The 17,714-nt window shown below is 39.7% G+C and overlaps 1 protein-coding gene across 50 annotated transcripts in view; it reads right to left on the bottom strand.

Annotated features, from left to right (window-relative positions):
* Positions 1-17,714, bottom strand: part of LOC124031211 (gastrula zinc finger protein XlCGF58.1-like) — a 39,951-nt gene that overhangs the window by 16,568 nt on the left and 5,669 nt on the right. For 30 of the 50 annotated variants that reach the window (XM_046342185.1, XM_046342197.1, XM_046342193.1 and 27 more), the window contains 12 exons: positions 14,172-14,340; positions 13,137-13,322; positions 12,502-12,648; positions 11,763-11,889; positions 11,431-11,514; positions 7,572-7,655; positions 5,483-5,566; positions 4,857-4,940; positions 4,190-4,273; positions 3,798-3,881; positions 3,038-3,121; positions 94-177 (listed from right to left, as the gene is read on the bottom strand). In XM_046342185.1, coding sequence (XP_046198141.1) covers positions 94-177; positions 3,038-3,121; positions 3,798-3,881; positions 4,190-4,273; positions 4,857-4,940; positions 5,483-5,566; positions 7,572-7,655; positions 11,431-11,514; positions 11,763-11,889; positions 12,502-12,648; positions 13,137-13,322; positions 14,172-14,216 — 1,177 coding nt within the window. In that variant the 5' untranslated portion in view covers positions 14,217-14,340. The remainder of the gene's footprint in view (positions 1-93; positions 178-3,037; positions 3,122-3,797; positions 3,882-4,189; positions 4,274-4,856; positions 4,941-5,482; positions 5,567-7,571; positions 7,656-11,430; positions 11,515-11,762; positions 11,890-12,501; positions 12,649-13,136; positions 13,323-14,171; positions 14,341-17,714) is intronic. The other 20 variants (XM_046342200.1, XM_046342211.1, XM_046342221.1 and 17 more) reach the window with 17 other exon arrangements.

Raw genomic sequence — 17,714 nt, 5'->3', positions numbered from 1 at the left:
AAATAAAATTGTGCTCATCTTTTTTTGTGCATAAAACCTGCAAACCCTGTATACTAGGGTTCAATTACAGGGATACAGTGAGCAGGTGCATACCCATATGAGTGAGGCTGTGTCTTGCCAGGTGGTAGCGCTGGAAGAACCTCTTGTCACACATGGTGCAACCAAATGGCTTCACCCCTATACACACAGAGCACCAACTTCAGTATAAAAAATGTCAACTGCCAAAAATGATCGATCTTAAGTTTACTGTAATGTAGCTCGATAAGTTTTGGTCTTGTTCACCAGACAAATTACTTTGACAGAAAATGTTGTTTCAGTGGTTGGTCAAAAAGGTGCAATCTACTAATCCAATTGGGACACAATTTCAGTGCCCAATGAGTAGGCCATATTGGGCCGTTTCCATGTTCAAAGGGTAATGCTAAGAAAGGTAGTGCCCTAATACACTGCAATAATACACCACAAAACAACTGTTGTAGCCTAAGCGTGGCTACTCGCTGCCAATGGTTTAGCTAATAACAATTGCAATTTCCGAGTCAGGTTAGAATTTTGGGTGAAAATACTGGTGGACAGATGGCTTCACGTCATGCTGTTCATATGAACATTAGATGTGAAAATTTTAGGCAGTTGGTACATATTTAAACATCACACACATTCACACAACCATGTGATTTTTGCCATGCTATTGTGACGTCTCAAACTCCTGAAGCCGTCCGACTCATGCTACAATCCTGAAATCCATCAAAGTAGGGCTGGGCGATATGGCCAAAATATCATATATTTTTCGCATAACGGCATTTTAAGTTTTGAATAATAACATATTCTAAATGTTTTAGGAGTACCTACACTGAACAAAACTATACAACTCAACATGTAAAATGTTAAAATAAAATATGTACAAAAAGCTTATTTCTCCCAAATGTTGTACACAAATTTGTTTACACCCCTGTTAGTGAGAATTTCAACTTTGCCAAGATAATCCATCCACCTGACAGGTGTGGCATATCAAGAAGCTGATTAAACAGCATAATGATAAACCAGGTGCACCTTGTGCTGGGGACAATAAAAGGCCATAGTAAATTGTGCAGTTGTCGCAACACAATTTATTTATTTTTTATTTTACCTTTATTTAACTAGGCAAGTCAGTTAAGAACAATTTCTTATTTTCAATGACGGCCTAGGAACAGTGGGTTAACTGCCTGTTCAGGGGCAGAACGACAGATTTGTAAAGCTCGGGGGTTTGAACTTGCAACCTTCCGGTTACTAGCCCAACGCTCTAACCACTAGGCTACCCTGCCGCCCCAACCATGCCAAGATAAGGGAGTGTGCAATTGGCATACTGACAGCAGGAATGTCCACCAGGGAATTCAATGTTCATTTCTGTACCATAAGCCACCTCACAATGGCTTCACAACCGCAGACCACGTGTAACCATGCCAGCCCAGGACCTATACCTTGTTTCTTTATATGCGGGATCTTCTGAGACCCGCCACCCAGACAGTATTTGTCTGTAATAAAGCCCTTTTGTAGGGAAGAACTGGGCATGGCTCAGTTAGCTGCACCCCTCCCCAATCATGTGAAATTCATAGATTAGGTCCTAATGAATTCATTTCAATTGACTGATATCCTTATATGAATTCTAACTCAGTAAAATTGTTGTATGTTGCGTTTATATTTTTGTTCAGTATAGTTCATGACCCTAGGGTGAAAACGCATACGTGATTTCAATGGGCTTTTCGCTATTCTTATTGTTTTATATGGTTGAATCCATTGCATTTTTTGTTATAATTTCCACACTGTGCCATGCAGGGCTGCATGATATGGGCAAAAAAACAAAGCCTAGTTAATTGGTGAACTGTTGGAATGGAAATAGAATTAATGTTCTAATTATATAGTTAGAATATAGTGGGCTGCAAATTGAATATATTGTTGTTTAACACGACAGACTGAATGAACCAGGGAGGAATTATTGAAAGGGTAGGAACCAAAGTACTAGTCAGTGTCTCCAGTTGACCCGAATTAGATGTTACATTACATGTTATTTTCTTCAATCATGTAGCTTAGCCAACATATTCATGCTTTACCTTTTCCTCTCCGATTTAAAAAGATATAGGCTGTTCAAAACATGCTTATCTAGGCCTACACCAGCACTGGTACCATGCTGTATTAGATGGCTACATTTGTACTGACTCTTAGTACATTTAGAACGCTAGCTAGCCAGCTAACTAGCTATATTAGTATTAGCGGCTAACAAGATTTATTTTAGCCACAACTTGCTATTTAACCATGCAGACTGCAGTACTGGGTTAACGGCAAGAAAGTGCTTGTGAATCACGTGGTCGAGCAGCTACCCTCTCGAGTGAGTGGGCAGGGCTTAGTGTGGAAAGCGTAGTGCAGCAGGAGGGATAAAGACGAATAAAGTAGCAAAACGGTGGAAACGCGCTGGGAGATCAGGTAAAGTAAAAACCCAAACAGGTCCGTGCATTAATACCGGTAATATAGGTATACCGACCAGCCCTACATCAAAGATGGCTCCCATTGGACATTTTTTGAAAAACCAATGTTGCAGCCTAAAATTTTGGCTCTTAGCCAGACTCTAGCTCAACTCCCAAGATGGGGGTTTAAAGATTTTATATCAGACCTGGGGCTTGATTAAATGGGTTCATTTCACTAACAAGCCTAATTTCTAAACATGATATGATGCTGGTTAACTAATGCTGTGCAATGATTTAAGGGTTGGATAATAATCCATCATAGTCCTCTAAACTGGTTACCTTGGAAATCTTCTGCCTATGTAGAACAATATTCAACATCTTTCTCTCAGAAAACCTGTTCTGAAAGGAAACATGGCTAAGCATAAATGCAGTCTAATTTCTAAATAAAATGCCTTTAACAATACAAATTTGAGTTTGATGCAGCCATATGTATCAATTAAATTCCATTTTACCCCAACATCACATTTAACCACAATGCAGTGGGGCTCATGCATGGCATCTGAGGCCAGATTGAAGCGAGAGGGATTCAAAGTGAGATCACATACCCGTATGAGTGAGGCTGTGTCTCTCCAGTTGATAACGCTGAATAAACCTCATGTCGCACATGGAACAAGCATACGGCTTCACTCCTAAACACACAGAGCATACAAATATTAGCCATCTTTGTTGCAGTTTTATTCTATTCTATACATTTGAATGCTCAATTTCCTGCTTTACAACTTAAATAGTATAAACAATCACATGCAATGAAAAACCATACTTCGATAGTGTCCTTACCCTTAAGAGTACTAGCAATTACATTCCTCATATGTAAGTCGCTCTGGATAAGAGCGTCTGCTAAATGACTTAAATGTAATGTAATGTAATACAATGATTTTCTCTAAAGTTAATTTGTAAGTCGCTCTGGATAAGAGCGTCTGCTAAATGACTTAAATGTAAATGTAAAAAACAATGCCACCTGGTGATAATCTCTCCCCTTGTTACAAATAGTCAATTATGAGGAACTTGGTTAGAGATCACTGACCAAATAAATAATAATGAAACAATACATTCTTAATATATAATGACATCACTCTAATATTTGATAATATGGGGATTTTTCTTTATAGTGGACAGTAGTTTCCAACAAAGCCTCTTTATTCCATTCACTGAGATTGAGAAGGGTTTACCAACACAAGGACATTCAACAATGAATGTTCTGTCTAACTTAGTCTAACCATAAAAATATTCATAACTGAATAATTTTGAGTCAGCAGCTCCAGTAAAAAAAGTACTGAGAGTAAGATGGTAAATGAGCACTCATACCCGTATGAGTGAGGCCGTGTCTCGCCAGGTGGTAACGCTGGAAGAACCTCATGTCACACATGGAACAAGCGTACGGCTTCACCCCTATACACACACAGAGCACCAGTCAATACACCCCTATACACACACAGAGCACCAAACTTTAGAATAAATCTAAACCAAGAGTGTACCTGCAACAGTCATGTGAATATAGAAAGGCTTGTTTTAAGAACATGTGTTAACTGGGTTTGAATTGTGCCAGACACCAATATATGCATGAAAAAGTTGGAACTCAGTGGACTAGTAAAGGTAGAGGCAGCGGTGCAACTTGTCCAAAGAAATTCTATAAACAACTTCTTGGTCTCCATCCGTAGCCAACATATGTGAAATGGGTATGGTGAGAGGACCCATACCCGTATGTTTGAGGCTGTGTCTTGCCAGGTGGTAACGCTGGAAAAACCTCATGTCACACATGGAACAAGCGTACGGCTTCACCCCTACACACACACACACAGAGCACCAGTCAATACACCCCTATACACACACAGAGCACCAGTCAATACACCTCTATACATACACAGAACACCAACTTTAGAAAAGTCTGCATCTTGCCCTTTGATAAACTAGAGTCCTTAACACACTCAAAAGAAAGCCAAGACATTGCCAGAACATTGGCAGCAATTAAACATCACAGCCATGCAAACTTGCACTGACATAAGAGTTCAACATCATTGATTTCCATTCAAAATATTTAAATGGCTATAAAGTCATCTAAAACAAATCACGAGCATACCGCAGTCATTTCAGTATAGAAATATAGCTAATTAATGCACTCACTAAAGGGTTGGTTTGACAATTTTCAACGATATTGCCAAGATACTAATCCAGTGAATCCAGAGATATTAACTGAAAGCCACAAATTGTTTAGCGGTTCTTAAACTTTAGTTTGTTGAGGCTACACGCCAGTGTACGCAAGAACATAAGAAACTTGTGAATTGGTGCAACAGTGTTTCCAGCCCATTGTAAAAAAATATATATTTAAAAATAATAATAAAAAGGGCATGGTGTGCGGACTCATACCCGTATGAGTGAGGCTGTGTCTCGCCAGGTGGTAACGCTGGAAGAACCTCATGTCACACATGTTGCAAGCGTACGGCTTCACCCCTATACACACAGAACATCAATATTTTAGCTAGCTGCCAACGTCTTGGTTTTTAAAAAATGCACCAAGTTGTCACTATGATGTCAAACCTTGTAAGAGAACATAATTTTCTAGCATGATAATAGTATGATAATGGCTTTCAGCTACAGAACTCTATCTGAAGACACGTAATACAATTTGACAAATACATGGCGATTCATTTAAAATCATGAAGTATTGTACAAAGCGCCTGAGATTGGGTATATTTTTATAAAGTATTGGTAAACTTGTAAAGGTGGACCCACCTACTCATTCCAGGGTTTTTTCTTTATTTCAACATTGTACAATAATAGTGAAGACATAAAAACTGTGAAATAACACACATGGAATCATGTAGTAACCAAAAAAGATTATTCTGCAAATTTGAAAATACAAATAAGGAAAAACCTTGAATGTGTAGGGGTCCAAACTTTTGACTGGTACTGTATGTTAACTCACTTCATTGAGGAAACCTGGTTAGCACTACAATGTTACTCTATAAGGTCTATGGTGAGGGGGCGCCTACCCGTATGAGTGAGGCTGTGTCTCGCCAGGTGGTAACGTTGGAAGAATCGCATGTCACACATGTTGCATGCATACGGCTTCACCCCTATACACACACACGCAGAGTATCAATATATTAGCTAGTGCTCTTATTATATAAAGTGAAACACATACCAATTCCCTAATCCCAAACTACGAGCATACATTTCATTAAAATGTAAGGACTGATAAGGTATATTACTAGAGGTGTCAATGTTTGTTGCTATAGAGAGCAATTACTTCCCAATTAAGTCTTAACCTTTGGAGACAAACAATCAAGCATACATTTAAGGTAAAAACAAAATGTTATTATGCCCAATCAAGCTCAATTAACAAAAGCCAAAGGTCAATTTAGGTTCAATAGCAACAAACGTCAGGATTCTACCACAAAAACGTTAGCTATAAATTAGGCAGTTAACACTCACATCAAAATAAGCTATTTGGCTAAGAACTTGTTTTTATCTACAAAACTTAGAAAATAGTCATCAGCCATATTCTGTACCAACTTCAAGCCATTATCAATTACATTTGAGCTAGCTCGCCATGAACAGCTACCAGTAAATCATGTACAAGGATTAGACATCGAGAGAGAGTGAGAGACCATTCCCTCTGTGGGCAAGAGACAGACCTTTTCCGAATAAGTCTAATAGTTTCAAACATTTAAAGTGTCAGAATGGTCAAATACATATCACTATATAGTATGTCTGCATTTCTACCCACATTACATGGCCAAAAGTATGTGGAAACCTGTTTGTCAAACATCTCATTCCAAAATCATGGGCATTAATATATAGAGTTCCTCCCCCTTTGCTGCTATAACAGCCTCCACTCCTCTGGGAAGGATTTCCACTAGATGTTGGAACTTAGGAAGCAAGTCCCCGCAGCATTCAGCCACAATAGTATTAGTGAGGTCGGCAAGGATGTTAGGCGATTAATCCTGGCTCGCAGTCTGCGTTCCAATTCATCCCAAAGGTGTTCGATGGGGTTGAGGTCATGGCTCTGTGCAGGCCAGTCAAGTTCTTCCACATCAATCTCAACAAACCATTTCTGTATGGACCTCACTTTTTGCATGGTGGCATTGCCACAAATTTGGAAGCACAGAATCGTCTAGAATGTCATTGTATGAGGTAGCATTAAGATTTCCTTTCACTGGAACTAAGGGGCCTAGCCCGAACCATGAAAAACATCCCCAGACCATTATTCCTCCTCCACCAAACTTTACAGTTGGCACTATGCAGTTGGGTAGGTAGCCTTTTCCTGGCATCCGTCAAACCCAGATTTGTCTGTCGGACTGTCAGATGGTGAAGAGTGATTCATCACTCCTGAGAAGGTGTTTCCACTGCTCCAGAGTCCAATGGCGGCGAGATTTACACCACTTCAGCCGACACTTGGCATTGCGCATGTTGATCTTAGGCTTGTGTGCAGCTAACAGTTCTTGTGCGGACGTTGCTTCCAGAGGCAGTTTGGAACTCGATAGTGAGTGTTGCAACTAAGAACAGGCGATTGTTGCAAGCTACGCGCTTCAGCACTCTTCGATTTTATTCTGTGAGCTTGTATGGCCTACCACTTCGCGGCTGAGCCATTGTTGCGCCTAGACGTTTCCACTTCACAAAAAAAAGCACTTACAGTTGACCGGGACAGCTCGAGAAGGGCAGGAATTTGACAAAATTCCTTGTTGGACAGCTGGCATCCTATAACAATGCCACGTTGAACGTCACCGAGCTCTTCAGTAATTGTCATTCTACTGTTAATGTTTGTCTATGGAGATTGCATGGCTGTGTGCTGGATTTGATACACTTGTCAGTAACGAGTGTGGCTGAAATTGTACAATCCTCTAATTTGAATGGGTGTCCACATACCTTTGGCCATGTAGTGTATATGAATGCCACAATTTTTGTCCTAGCATAAAGATTTGTCTCATCGTGAGCTCCTGAGGCTGGCAGACTGTCATGTAAGAAATACATATTTATTTTACACTCAATACATTTCTACTGAGAGGCTGCTCCGTGACAAACAGGAGTAAAATGGGTCGCTTGTTTTATGTGAGATGGGTACGGAAAGAGGACTCATACCCGTATGAGTGAGGCTGTGTCTCTCCAGGTGGTAACGCTGGAAAAACCTCATGTCACACATGGAACAAGCGTACGGCTTCACCCCTATACACACAGAGCATAAAAATATTAGCTATTCAATCTGCACAGAATGAAAAAAGGTTTTATACCAATTGCAAATTTCTGTCAATTCAAACTAGAGTAAGATTGGTTAGATTTACAAGGATAAACATACGGCCAAATGAACACACACAATAATTGACACTAACCAGGTTTCCATCCTACCTTTTTATACACGTAAGTCAGATAAATATCATAACAGGCCTAATGGAAACATGCTTTTATATGCAAATATTGATATAATAACCATCATATTGAAGGATACGTGGAGTGACGCGATGACATGTGTGGTCTTTCCATTTTGATTTGTTGAGAAAGCATGCAGTTTATTAGGCTACAGATTAAATAAATTATGATTACTTTATTGTTGGGATTAGAGTTTACAAGAAAGGCATTTCACTGTACTTGTGCATGTGACATTAAAACTTGATGAAATAAGTTATGAACTTCACAGGGTGGTGAAAATGCAAGGTGATGAACTTGATGCTCCTTTCCAATAAATAGAGGGTCTTATTCTGGTGACATGATGATCGATTCTTGGCTGCCGTTTATTTTTTATTTGTCAATCTCACTTTTTTGTCCATAATCATCATGTAGGCCAGGTATTCCCAAACTGGGGTATGCGCAATGGCATTGGGGGTACTCCAAATAAAATTGTGATTCACATAAATATTAAAAATATATAAATAATAATAATTCAAAATGTAGTGTCACCCATTTCTCATTATGGGGAATTGTGTGTTGATGGGTGAGTTTTTTGTTGTTGTTGATTTAACCCATTTTTAATTCAGGACCATTAAAGAGGCGCAAATATGATGAGAACTACATTGATTTGGGTTTCACTTATATTTGGAGTAGTGCCTTTCCTCGGCCACAGTGTGTTATATGTGCAACGGTTCTCTCTCAACTTGGTGAAACCTTCACTCTTCCGCAGACATTTAGAAACAAAATACATTGCAAGTTTGAGAGAGAATAAAGATGACTTTCAAGTAGTAAGACATGTATAAAAGCAACAGATACCATAAGAAAGGGCTAGAAGTGTCTTATATGGTGAGCTACCGAGTGGCTAGGACAGGCAAGCCCCATACTATTGTGGAGGACGTAATTCTTCCTGCTACCGCAGATATGGCTGGGACAATACTGGGGGAGAAGGCCCAAAAACACTATACAGACAATGCCTTCATCAAACAACACTTTCACAACGCATCAGTGACATGGCAGGAGATGGTTTGAAACAATTACTGCTTCGCATACAAGCCAGTGAATTATATGCGTTACAACTGGATGAGTCAACAGACGTTGGAAACCAGGACAACAGAAGAGGATATTTTTTAAATACTGGACAGCTTTGTGACATCAAATGGACTTTGGTGGTCAAGATGTGTTGGTATCTGTACTGATTGCGCAAAAGCCATGACAGGGAGACTTTTTATTTTACATTTATTTAACTAGGCAAGTCATTTAAGAACAAATTCTTATTTGCAATGATGGCCTAGGGACAGTGGGTTAACTGCCTTGTTCAGGGGCAGAACAGATTTTTACCTCGTCAGCTCAGGGATTCGATCTTGCAAACTTTTGGTTACTAGTCCAACGCTCTAACCACTCCGCTACCTGTCGCACATACATAGTGTGGTAACGCGCGTGCAAGCAGTTGCTCCCGACGCCACTTGGGTACACTGCAGCATCCACGGAAAGGCTGTTGCTGACAAGGGATGTTCTCTCGCATGAATGATCTGAATCTAGGATTATAGGGACTCCGTAACTATATTCAATGTGCTGGACAAAATTGAGGCTATGATTAAGAAGTTGGAGCTCTTCTCTGTCTGCATTAACAAGGACAACACACAGGTCTTTCCATCATTGTAAGATTTGTTTGTTTGCAAATGAACTCAAGCTTACGGACAATGTCAAATGAGATACAGCGAAGCACAGGAGTAAGTTGGGTGCGCAATTACACAGGTATTTTCCTGAAGCGGATGACACAAACAACTGGATTCGTTAACCCTTTCATGCCATGCCTCCAGTCCACTTAACAATATCTCAACAAGAGAACCTCATCAAATTGCAACAAGAGGTTCTGTGAAAATGTTATTTAAATCAGATGCCACTGTCATATTTCTGGATTGGGCTGCGCTCAAGAGTATCCTGCCTTGGCAAATGGCACTGTTAAGACACTGATGCCCTTTGCAACTACGTACCTATGGGAGAGTGGATTCTCGGCCCTCACTAGCAGTAAAAACTAAATACAGGCACAGACTGTGTGTGGAAAAGGATTTAAGACAGACTCTCTCCAATACAACCCGAAATTGCAAAGTTATGTGCATCCTTTCAAGAACACCCTTCTCATTCAATTGTGATTAACTCACCACAGGTGTATTTCGATGTACAAATAAGGTTTAATATGTAAGATGGTTATTAGCAAAATGATTGATTATTATTATATTATTATTTGTGCCCTGGTCCTATAAGAGCTCTTTGTCACTTCCCACAAGCCGGGTTGTGACAAAAACACTCACTCATTCTTATGTTTAATAAATGGATTGTATAGTGTGTGTGTGTGGCAGGCTTACAATGATGGCAAAAAAACATTTGAGTGCACGCTGACCCTGGTGCTAGAGGGGGTACGCAGCTGGAGGTTGAATGTTTGAAGGGGTACGGGACTATTAAAAGTTTGGGAACCACTGATTTAGGCTATACGTTGCTAAATACCAATACCAGATGGGGCACACTTGCTATATAATGGAACATTTTTGGTGAGAAAACCATCAGTAGTGTTGAAAATGCAATGGAAACCCATTTAACTTTTATTTATTTTATTTGGTACATGAAAACATCTCTGTTGGGAAAATGTGCATATTATGTTTATGCTGATGTTTTTTTTATATTCTCATGAAAATCTGTCGCCAATTGGATGTAAACCTAGAAAACCTTTTAAGTACAAAATGTATCTGGATTTTGATTTTGATCAAACGAAAATACCACAAAACAATATGACTAGAATCTAAAGCAAATAGTTTATTTCAACAAAAAAAATGCAAAGTTGGAAAGCATAGTTTTCTTTTCCAATTTAAGAGATGCAGGCCACTCGTCAAATAGTTTACTTACCAAGACTTAATATCTCAGAAAATCATAGCTTTTATTTTACCTTTATTTAACTAGGCAAGTCAGTTAAGAACAAATTCTTATTTCCAATGACGGCCTAGGAACAGTGGGTCAACTGCCTGTTCAGGGGCAGAACGACAGATTTGTACCTTGTCAGCTTGTCAGGTTTGAACTTGCAACCTTCCGGTTACTAGTCCAACGCTCTAACCACTAGGCTACCCTGCCACCACTAGGCTACCCTGCCACCCCAAACTACCCTGCCGCCCTAACTAATAGTTTCTTGATATCCATGCTGTAAATTCTATTCAAAATAACATACTGCAAACAGACAGCTACTGGTAACTTGCAACATCTTCACCTAGATAAAGCAACATTGTCCTAAAACTGGGACCTTTGACCACAGAAGGCTGCACAATCTATAAACATTTGTACCAAGCAGACCTTTCATTTGTACTCTCACTGGTGTTGGGGGAACCATTTGAACATATGTGATGATAACCCCTCTCCTTCATATAGTTGAGGTGAAAGGAAGTGTGAGCTTTGCTGGAAATTACTGTCCAAATGACAAACACTGAAACACCTTTATACTGGGGTTCCAGTGCAGCACTACAGATGTAGCCTGTTTAGATAAAGATGGGTATGGTAAGAGGACGCATACCCGTGTGAATCAGGCTGTGTCTCTCCAGGTGGTAACGCTGAATAAATCTCATGTCACATATGCCACAAGCGTACGGCTTCTCCCCTAAATCGAAGAGTACCAATTTTAGTGAAAGGTTCCCACAGAGAACACCAAAAACGGTGAATGAAAATCTGACACTAGACAAGGAGGCCATCTCATATTCTTAAAAACACCAGTCACTTAATCCAAACTGGTGTTTCTGCTGGCCTTATGTATTTTCTAACTGTATTAGCCAGGCATTTTAAACATATCCCTAACTGGTAATGGAGAACCTCCAGAAGTTAGCTGGCCATTGTGGTCTTGACACATACCTGTATGAATGAGGATGTGTCTCTTCAGGTGATATCCACTCCTAAATGCGCCATAACAATGATTGCAGATGAAGTTTTTCTGCACTTTAGATATTGGACAGTTACCATTCTCATCCACAACAACCACCTATGCAGGATAGGACAGAATAGAGGCTCGTCAAAAAGAATTGTAGGCCTAAATACACCACACAGACAAAAATTCAAAGATACACATCTACTAAATCATCACTACAAGTTGGACTTCACTTTTGTATAGAAGGAAATGTATGATTCATTGGTTTATTCAGTATGAGAAAAGCTAGTACTGTCCAACTAGTCTGGGTTAAAAAGGTAATACATTATTTCTAGCTCCATGTAAAAAAAATTTTTTTAAAAGAGGTGACCATTTTGGCCATTTAAATGACAAAGTACCCAAAACCTAGAGAAGGGTTAACCCCTCCCACACCCATATGTTACTGCTCCCCCTCTCTCACACAATAACAGTTGTTCCCCTCCCCCTCTTTCCTCTCCAGAGAACCCCATCTCCTCTCTACTCCTCCCCCCACACAAACAAAATATGTGCACTCAAAGGCACCAACTCAGCTAGAGACAAAAGTCAGTCTTATACACATAGAAGCACACAGAGAACCAAACGCCCACAGACGTGCACACAAACACACTTTCAGTCTGTTTTTATAACACAATCCCTCGGAAACACAGAAAAAAGTCAATTTTGCTTAAGAAATTCAGAGGCACTGACCTTCCCTCCCCTCCCGTCTTGCTCTCTCACTTTACAGGGCGTTCCTGACTTCCTGTTCTTCTTTTTCAGCTGCATGTCTTCATTGGCCCTCATTTCCTTCTCGTCCAGCAGGCGGGGGGTGTGGAAGTCGCCCTCCTTCCGGATAAGCTGGGGTGCACAGACAAGAGAGAGAGGGCTTTGAGTCAGCCTGACTGGACTTTTTTTGATAGCCTGAAACGTACAAATAGGAATTACCGTACAGAAATAAAACAAGAATATATTCCTTGCTTTGTAAATAAAATAAAACGTGAAGGACAGGATTGTTTAGAATTCTTTATGGGATTATGCTGGGAAACTAATAATAATAAGCGTAAAAATTTAAAAAAGCCTTGTCAAAAGACAGAAGGTAACCTCCCTTCATGCCTACTTTTCAATTGCTGTACATATCTGGCAGCCTCTTTAAATCATTACTGAAGACTATGATTTAGGTATATTAGCAGCCAACAGTAAGAAAGTGCTTGACCTACATAAATGCAAGTTACTGCTGAGACCTTAGCCAATGCAATAATTTCTCATTTGTTGTTCTTTCAGCGAGTGACAATGACAAACAACAAAGTCCCCTCCTCCCCCTCTGCAGTGCCCCGGCGCCTCCTAACCAGGGGTGGACAGCTCATTCCAGATGGCAGGATCATGTGACTCTGAGGACCGCGGTCAGGGCCATCCCTCTGGGGCGGTGGTCCATGTCCGAGCGGAGCCATCATCTTCTTTGGCGGACCGGCCATGGAGCTGGCCTGCATCAGGGCCATACTTGAGAGAACAGCCTCACAGCCAAGCAACCCTGCCTGGGAACAGAACCAAGCCCGAGTCAGGAAAAATCCACTATCAGACATTTAGAAAATACACAGTCAACTCATTTGTTGTTTTGGCTCTGTACTCCAACACTTTAGATTTGAAATAATACAATGACTATGAGGTTAAAGAGCAGACTGTCCACTTTATTTTAAAGGGCATTTTCTTCTATATTAGAGTGAACCGTTTAGAAATTACAGCACTTTTTGTGCCTAGTTCTCCCCATTTTAGGGGACCATAAGTATTTGGGACAAATTTACTTGTGTATAAAGTAGTAAAAAGTTTCATATTTGGTCCCAAAGTTAGACGCACAAATATAATACCCCCAAGACATGCTAACCTCCCACCATTACAATAACAGGGGAGGTATGATATATTTGTGCGTCTAACTTTCACTCATTATTCTGCGCTTCTTCAGGTCAATCTGTTATCATCTGTTATGATAACAGATGATATGTACAAAAAGTGCTGTAATTATAACTGGTTAACCCAATATGGATGAAAATTAAAGCTGACAGTCTGCACTTTAACCTCAGTCATTGAGTTGAAGTACAAAGCTCAAACAACATGTGTCACTGTTCCAATACGTTCGGAGCTCACTGTACAAATACAACCAGTCTGGGTGTAGAGGAGCTAAACAAAGTAGAAAACAAAAACTCAAGACTTCCAGAGGCTGAGTTAGCTACACCAGAAACAGTATGAAACACAATCAAATATATTAAATAGTTTTTCAAACACAGCACCTTTTATGACGACAACATCCTGAGTGACAAAAGATAAATGTAGCCTAATTGTTGGCATGTTGGTTGTAGAAATGTTATATTTTTTGTTGGAAAACAAACCCATTTCATATGATCGCGGACTGAGCTGCTGGGCAGATGTGACATTGCAGTGGGAACGGTGTATGTGAGGGCGGGGACGGGGGCAGGGACAAGGTCATCCAGGAATCCGTCAATCAGGATGGTCAGTCTGATGGGAGGCCACACCCACCTCACTCATCTAGCACTAAAACTGAAGAAGAGGACGATGTGGACAAAACATGAAAACGCATTCAATAATAATTTAAAAATAAAATAATTTAACGCTAAAACCTGCAGTGAATCAAATTGTAACTACTCCAAATCACACAACACCCAATTCTTACTCAAAAACAAGCATCCCCATAATAACTGTAGACAGTCCTTTGGTTAACTCCTTGTTTGCCTTTGTCACCAAAGGGGTATCCTACAAAGCAAGCTAGATCTACTCAGGATTTTCTAAAGCTAGCCAGCTTCAGTTAGCATCACATTCCATCTCAGGCTTCATCTGTATTACAACGGTGCATATCGCTCGCCCGCCTTCCACTAACTCAAGCAGGCTTGTAACTGCGCAAGCATGTAGCACTTGGCTTGTCGAACGCCAAAATCTTAAATGACACAATGCTGTAACATCAATCCATGGGCGAGTCAATGCCACAATTTCATATGTGCCGAAATCAAAATGAAAGAAAAGTTATCTTGCAAATGTAGCAGGCTATGGTGTGAAATAGGCTTTTAGAAGTGCTGTCTTTATTTTATTACTACTTATTGTTAAATGGCGACTTGTGTGCTTATCAATGCACAACTACAAGCCCCCCTCCCACTCCTAATGACAAAATAATCAAGTCACACAAACAAGTTTGTGCGTGAAGTTTAAAATGCATTCTGTCATTACTAAATGTGTAATGTGACATTAACATTATTTTTAACAAACATTTGGTTAATAAAATATTTAAAATCCTCAAATGAAGGGGATAACGACAATATTTGCAAGAGGGAGGGAATCTGATTTTATGGTCCTCAACTTGTGGCTCAGTCACTTCAAGAAGTGGAGTTAGCGTGCCCCGGAGCAGGTTAGTTCTGAAGGATTTGTTGCCATAGAAATGTACCTGGCTAAAAAGGTAAGCCACCTTCTTACGTTATCCTTATGTTAGCTTCTTACCTTCTTACGTTATCCTGAGTTAAACTCAAGAGTTGACCAAAGTTACCTCGCTAACTTTTCATAACTGCTTCGTAGGATAACCCTTTGGTCACTTGGCTATGAATTAAGATTTTGAAAGAACCGCTCAAGAGTCACACCAACACAACACATTTAGCTAGCTAATACCCAAAATGGGATTCTCAAGCAATTCCAATACAGAACAATAGCAATTGTGTACATAAGCATAGCTAACGTTAGCTAGCTGTTGAACAGGTGTGACCACAATAAATATACAATAAATTTGGTACAAAGAAATGACTGATACTGCAAGTATCAACCCCCACATGATTTTAATCACTTTCTGACTGCACCCCTTTTGATTTGAACAAAACCTTTCATACATGTTTATCCATGGTAGAAAAAGTATTCAAGTATTCAGAAAGTGCCAAAACATTGAGCGAGGTGCTCAAAGTCGACCGATTTTGCATACCCCACCATACCATGAGACGTCCATGTCTTCATCACTGAAAACAATTAACGGTTGATATCATTTCAAAGCTTACAAATCCGGGTTTTCAAAATAGTCTGATATCTTGAAAAACGTAAAAACTTAAATAAAATAAAGCTTTATTACATTTATAATTTTCACAAATGTTGTAGCTTCGACCCCATTTGACATCATCTTAAGTGTTTGTATTGTGCCCGTCATTGGTTGAGACAGTATACTCTTGAATACAGGGTGGGTGTCATTGCAAACATAGAAATTAATTCCTAAACTGGACCACTCTCTTTAGAGACCTGAAATTTAGCTGATACAGCATTGACATTTAAATTGTATTGAAACTATAAACTTCCAAGTAGTGCCAGAAATATGGACGCCGCTCCACCCACTGTCAAATGTCAACTTGAATGGGTTTGTCTATTCTATTATCCATTTCTATTTAAGATTTCAATAGGTTTCCTATGAAAGATCGAAAAATGTAAATTATAACGGATATTCCCACTCAAATCAACATTCTATGATGGGTGGACCTCCAACCATCTTTGTGGTAACATTTGAAAGTTGGAATGTCAACTTCATACACATTTGAGTCAATCTATCAGCCCAAACATGACACTGGCCCACCCTGTATTCAAGAGTATACTGCGTCTCAACTAATGGCAGGCACAACAACCAACTCGGATTATGTCATATAGGGTCTTCGCTACAACACACACTGAACAAAAATATAAACAACATTTCAAAAATATTTTATGTCACATACACCAAATATAACAAGTTCACCTTACAGTGAAATGCTTACTTACAAGCCCTTAACCAACAATTGCAGGAGAGGTCGACCGATTAATCGGAATGGCCAATTAATTACGGCCTAGGAACGGTGGGTTAACTGCCTGGTTCAGGGGCAGAATGACAGATTTTCACATTGTCAGCTCGGGGGATCCAATCTTGCAACCTTGCAGTTAACTAGTCCACCGCTCTAACCACCTGCCTCATTGCACTCCACGAGGAGCCTGCCTGTTACGGGAATGCAGTAAGCCAAGGTAAGTTGCTAGCTAGCATTAAACTTATCTTATAAAAAAGAATCAATCATAATCACTAGTTATAACTACACATGGTTGATGATATTACTAGTTTATCTAGCGTGTCCTTCATTGCATATAATCGATGCAACGCTGGGGGATGATATAACAGAAGCACATTTGCGAAAAAAGCACAATCGTTGGAAGACTGTACCTAACTATAAACACCAATGCCTTTCTTAAAATCAATACACAGAAGTATATATTTTTAAACCTGCATATTTAGCTAAAACAAATCCAGGTTACCATGCAATATTAACCAGATGAAATTGTGTCATTGCACGCAGAGTCAGGGTATATGCAACAGTTTGGGCAGCCTGGCTCATTGCGAACTAATTTTCCAGAATTTTACGGAATTATGACATAATATTGAAGGTTTTTCAATGTAACAAGAATATTTAGACTTAAGAGATGGCACCCGTTAGATAAAATACTGAACGGATTCGTATTTCACTGAAATAATAAACGTTTAGTTTTTGAAATGGTAGTTTCTGGATTTGACCATATTAATGACCAAAGGCTCGTATTTCTGTGTGTTATGTTATAATTAAGTCTATGCTTTGATAGAGCAGTCTAACTGAGCGATGGTAGGCAGCAGCAGGCTCGTAGCCCAGGTAGGGGCGAGGAGAGGGACGGAAGCTATACTGTTACACTGGCAATACTGTGGTGCCTTTAAGAACATCCAATAGTCAAAGGTATATGAAATACAAATGGTATGGAGAAATAGTCCTATAAATACTATATTAACTACAACCTATAACCTCTTACCCTGGAATATTGAAGTCTCATGTCAAAAGGAACCAACAGCTTTCGTATGTTCTCATGTTCTGAGCAAGGCACTGAAACGTTAGCTTATTTTACAT

This window comes from Oncorhynchus gorbuscha, linkage group LG03, assembly GCF_021184085.1.
Source record: "Oncorhynchus gorbuscha isolate QuinsamMale2020 ecotype Even-year linkage group LG03, OgorEven_v1.0, whole genome shotgun sequence".
Taxonomy (NCBI): Eukaryota; Metazoa; Chordata; class Actinopteri; order Salmoniformes; family Salmonidae; genus Oncorhynchus; species Oncorhynchus gorbuscha.
This window is presented reverse-complemented; position numbering and strand designations above follow the sequence as displayed.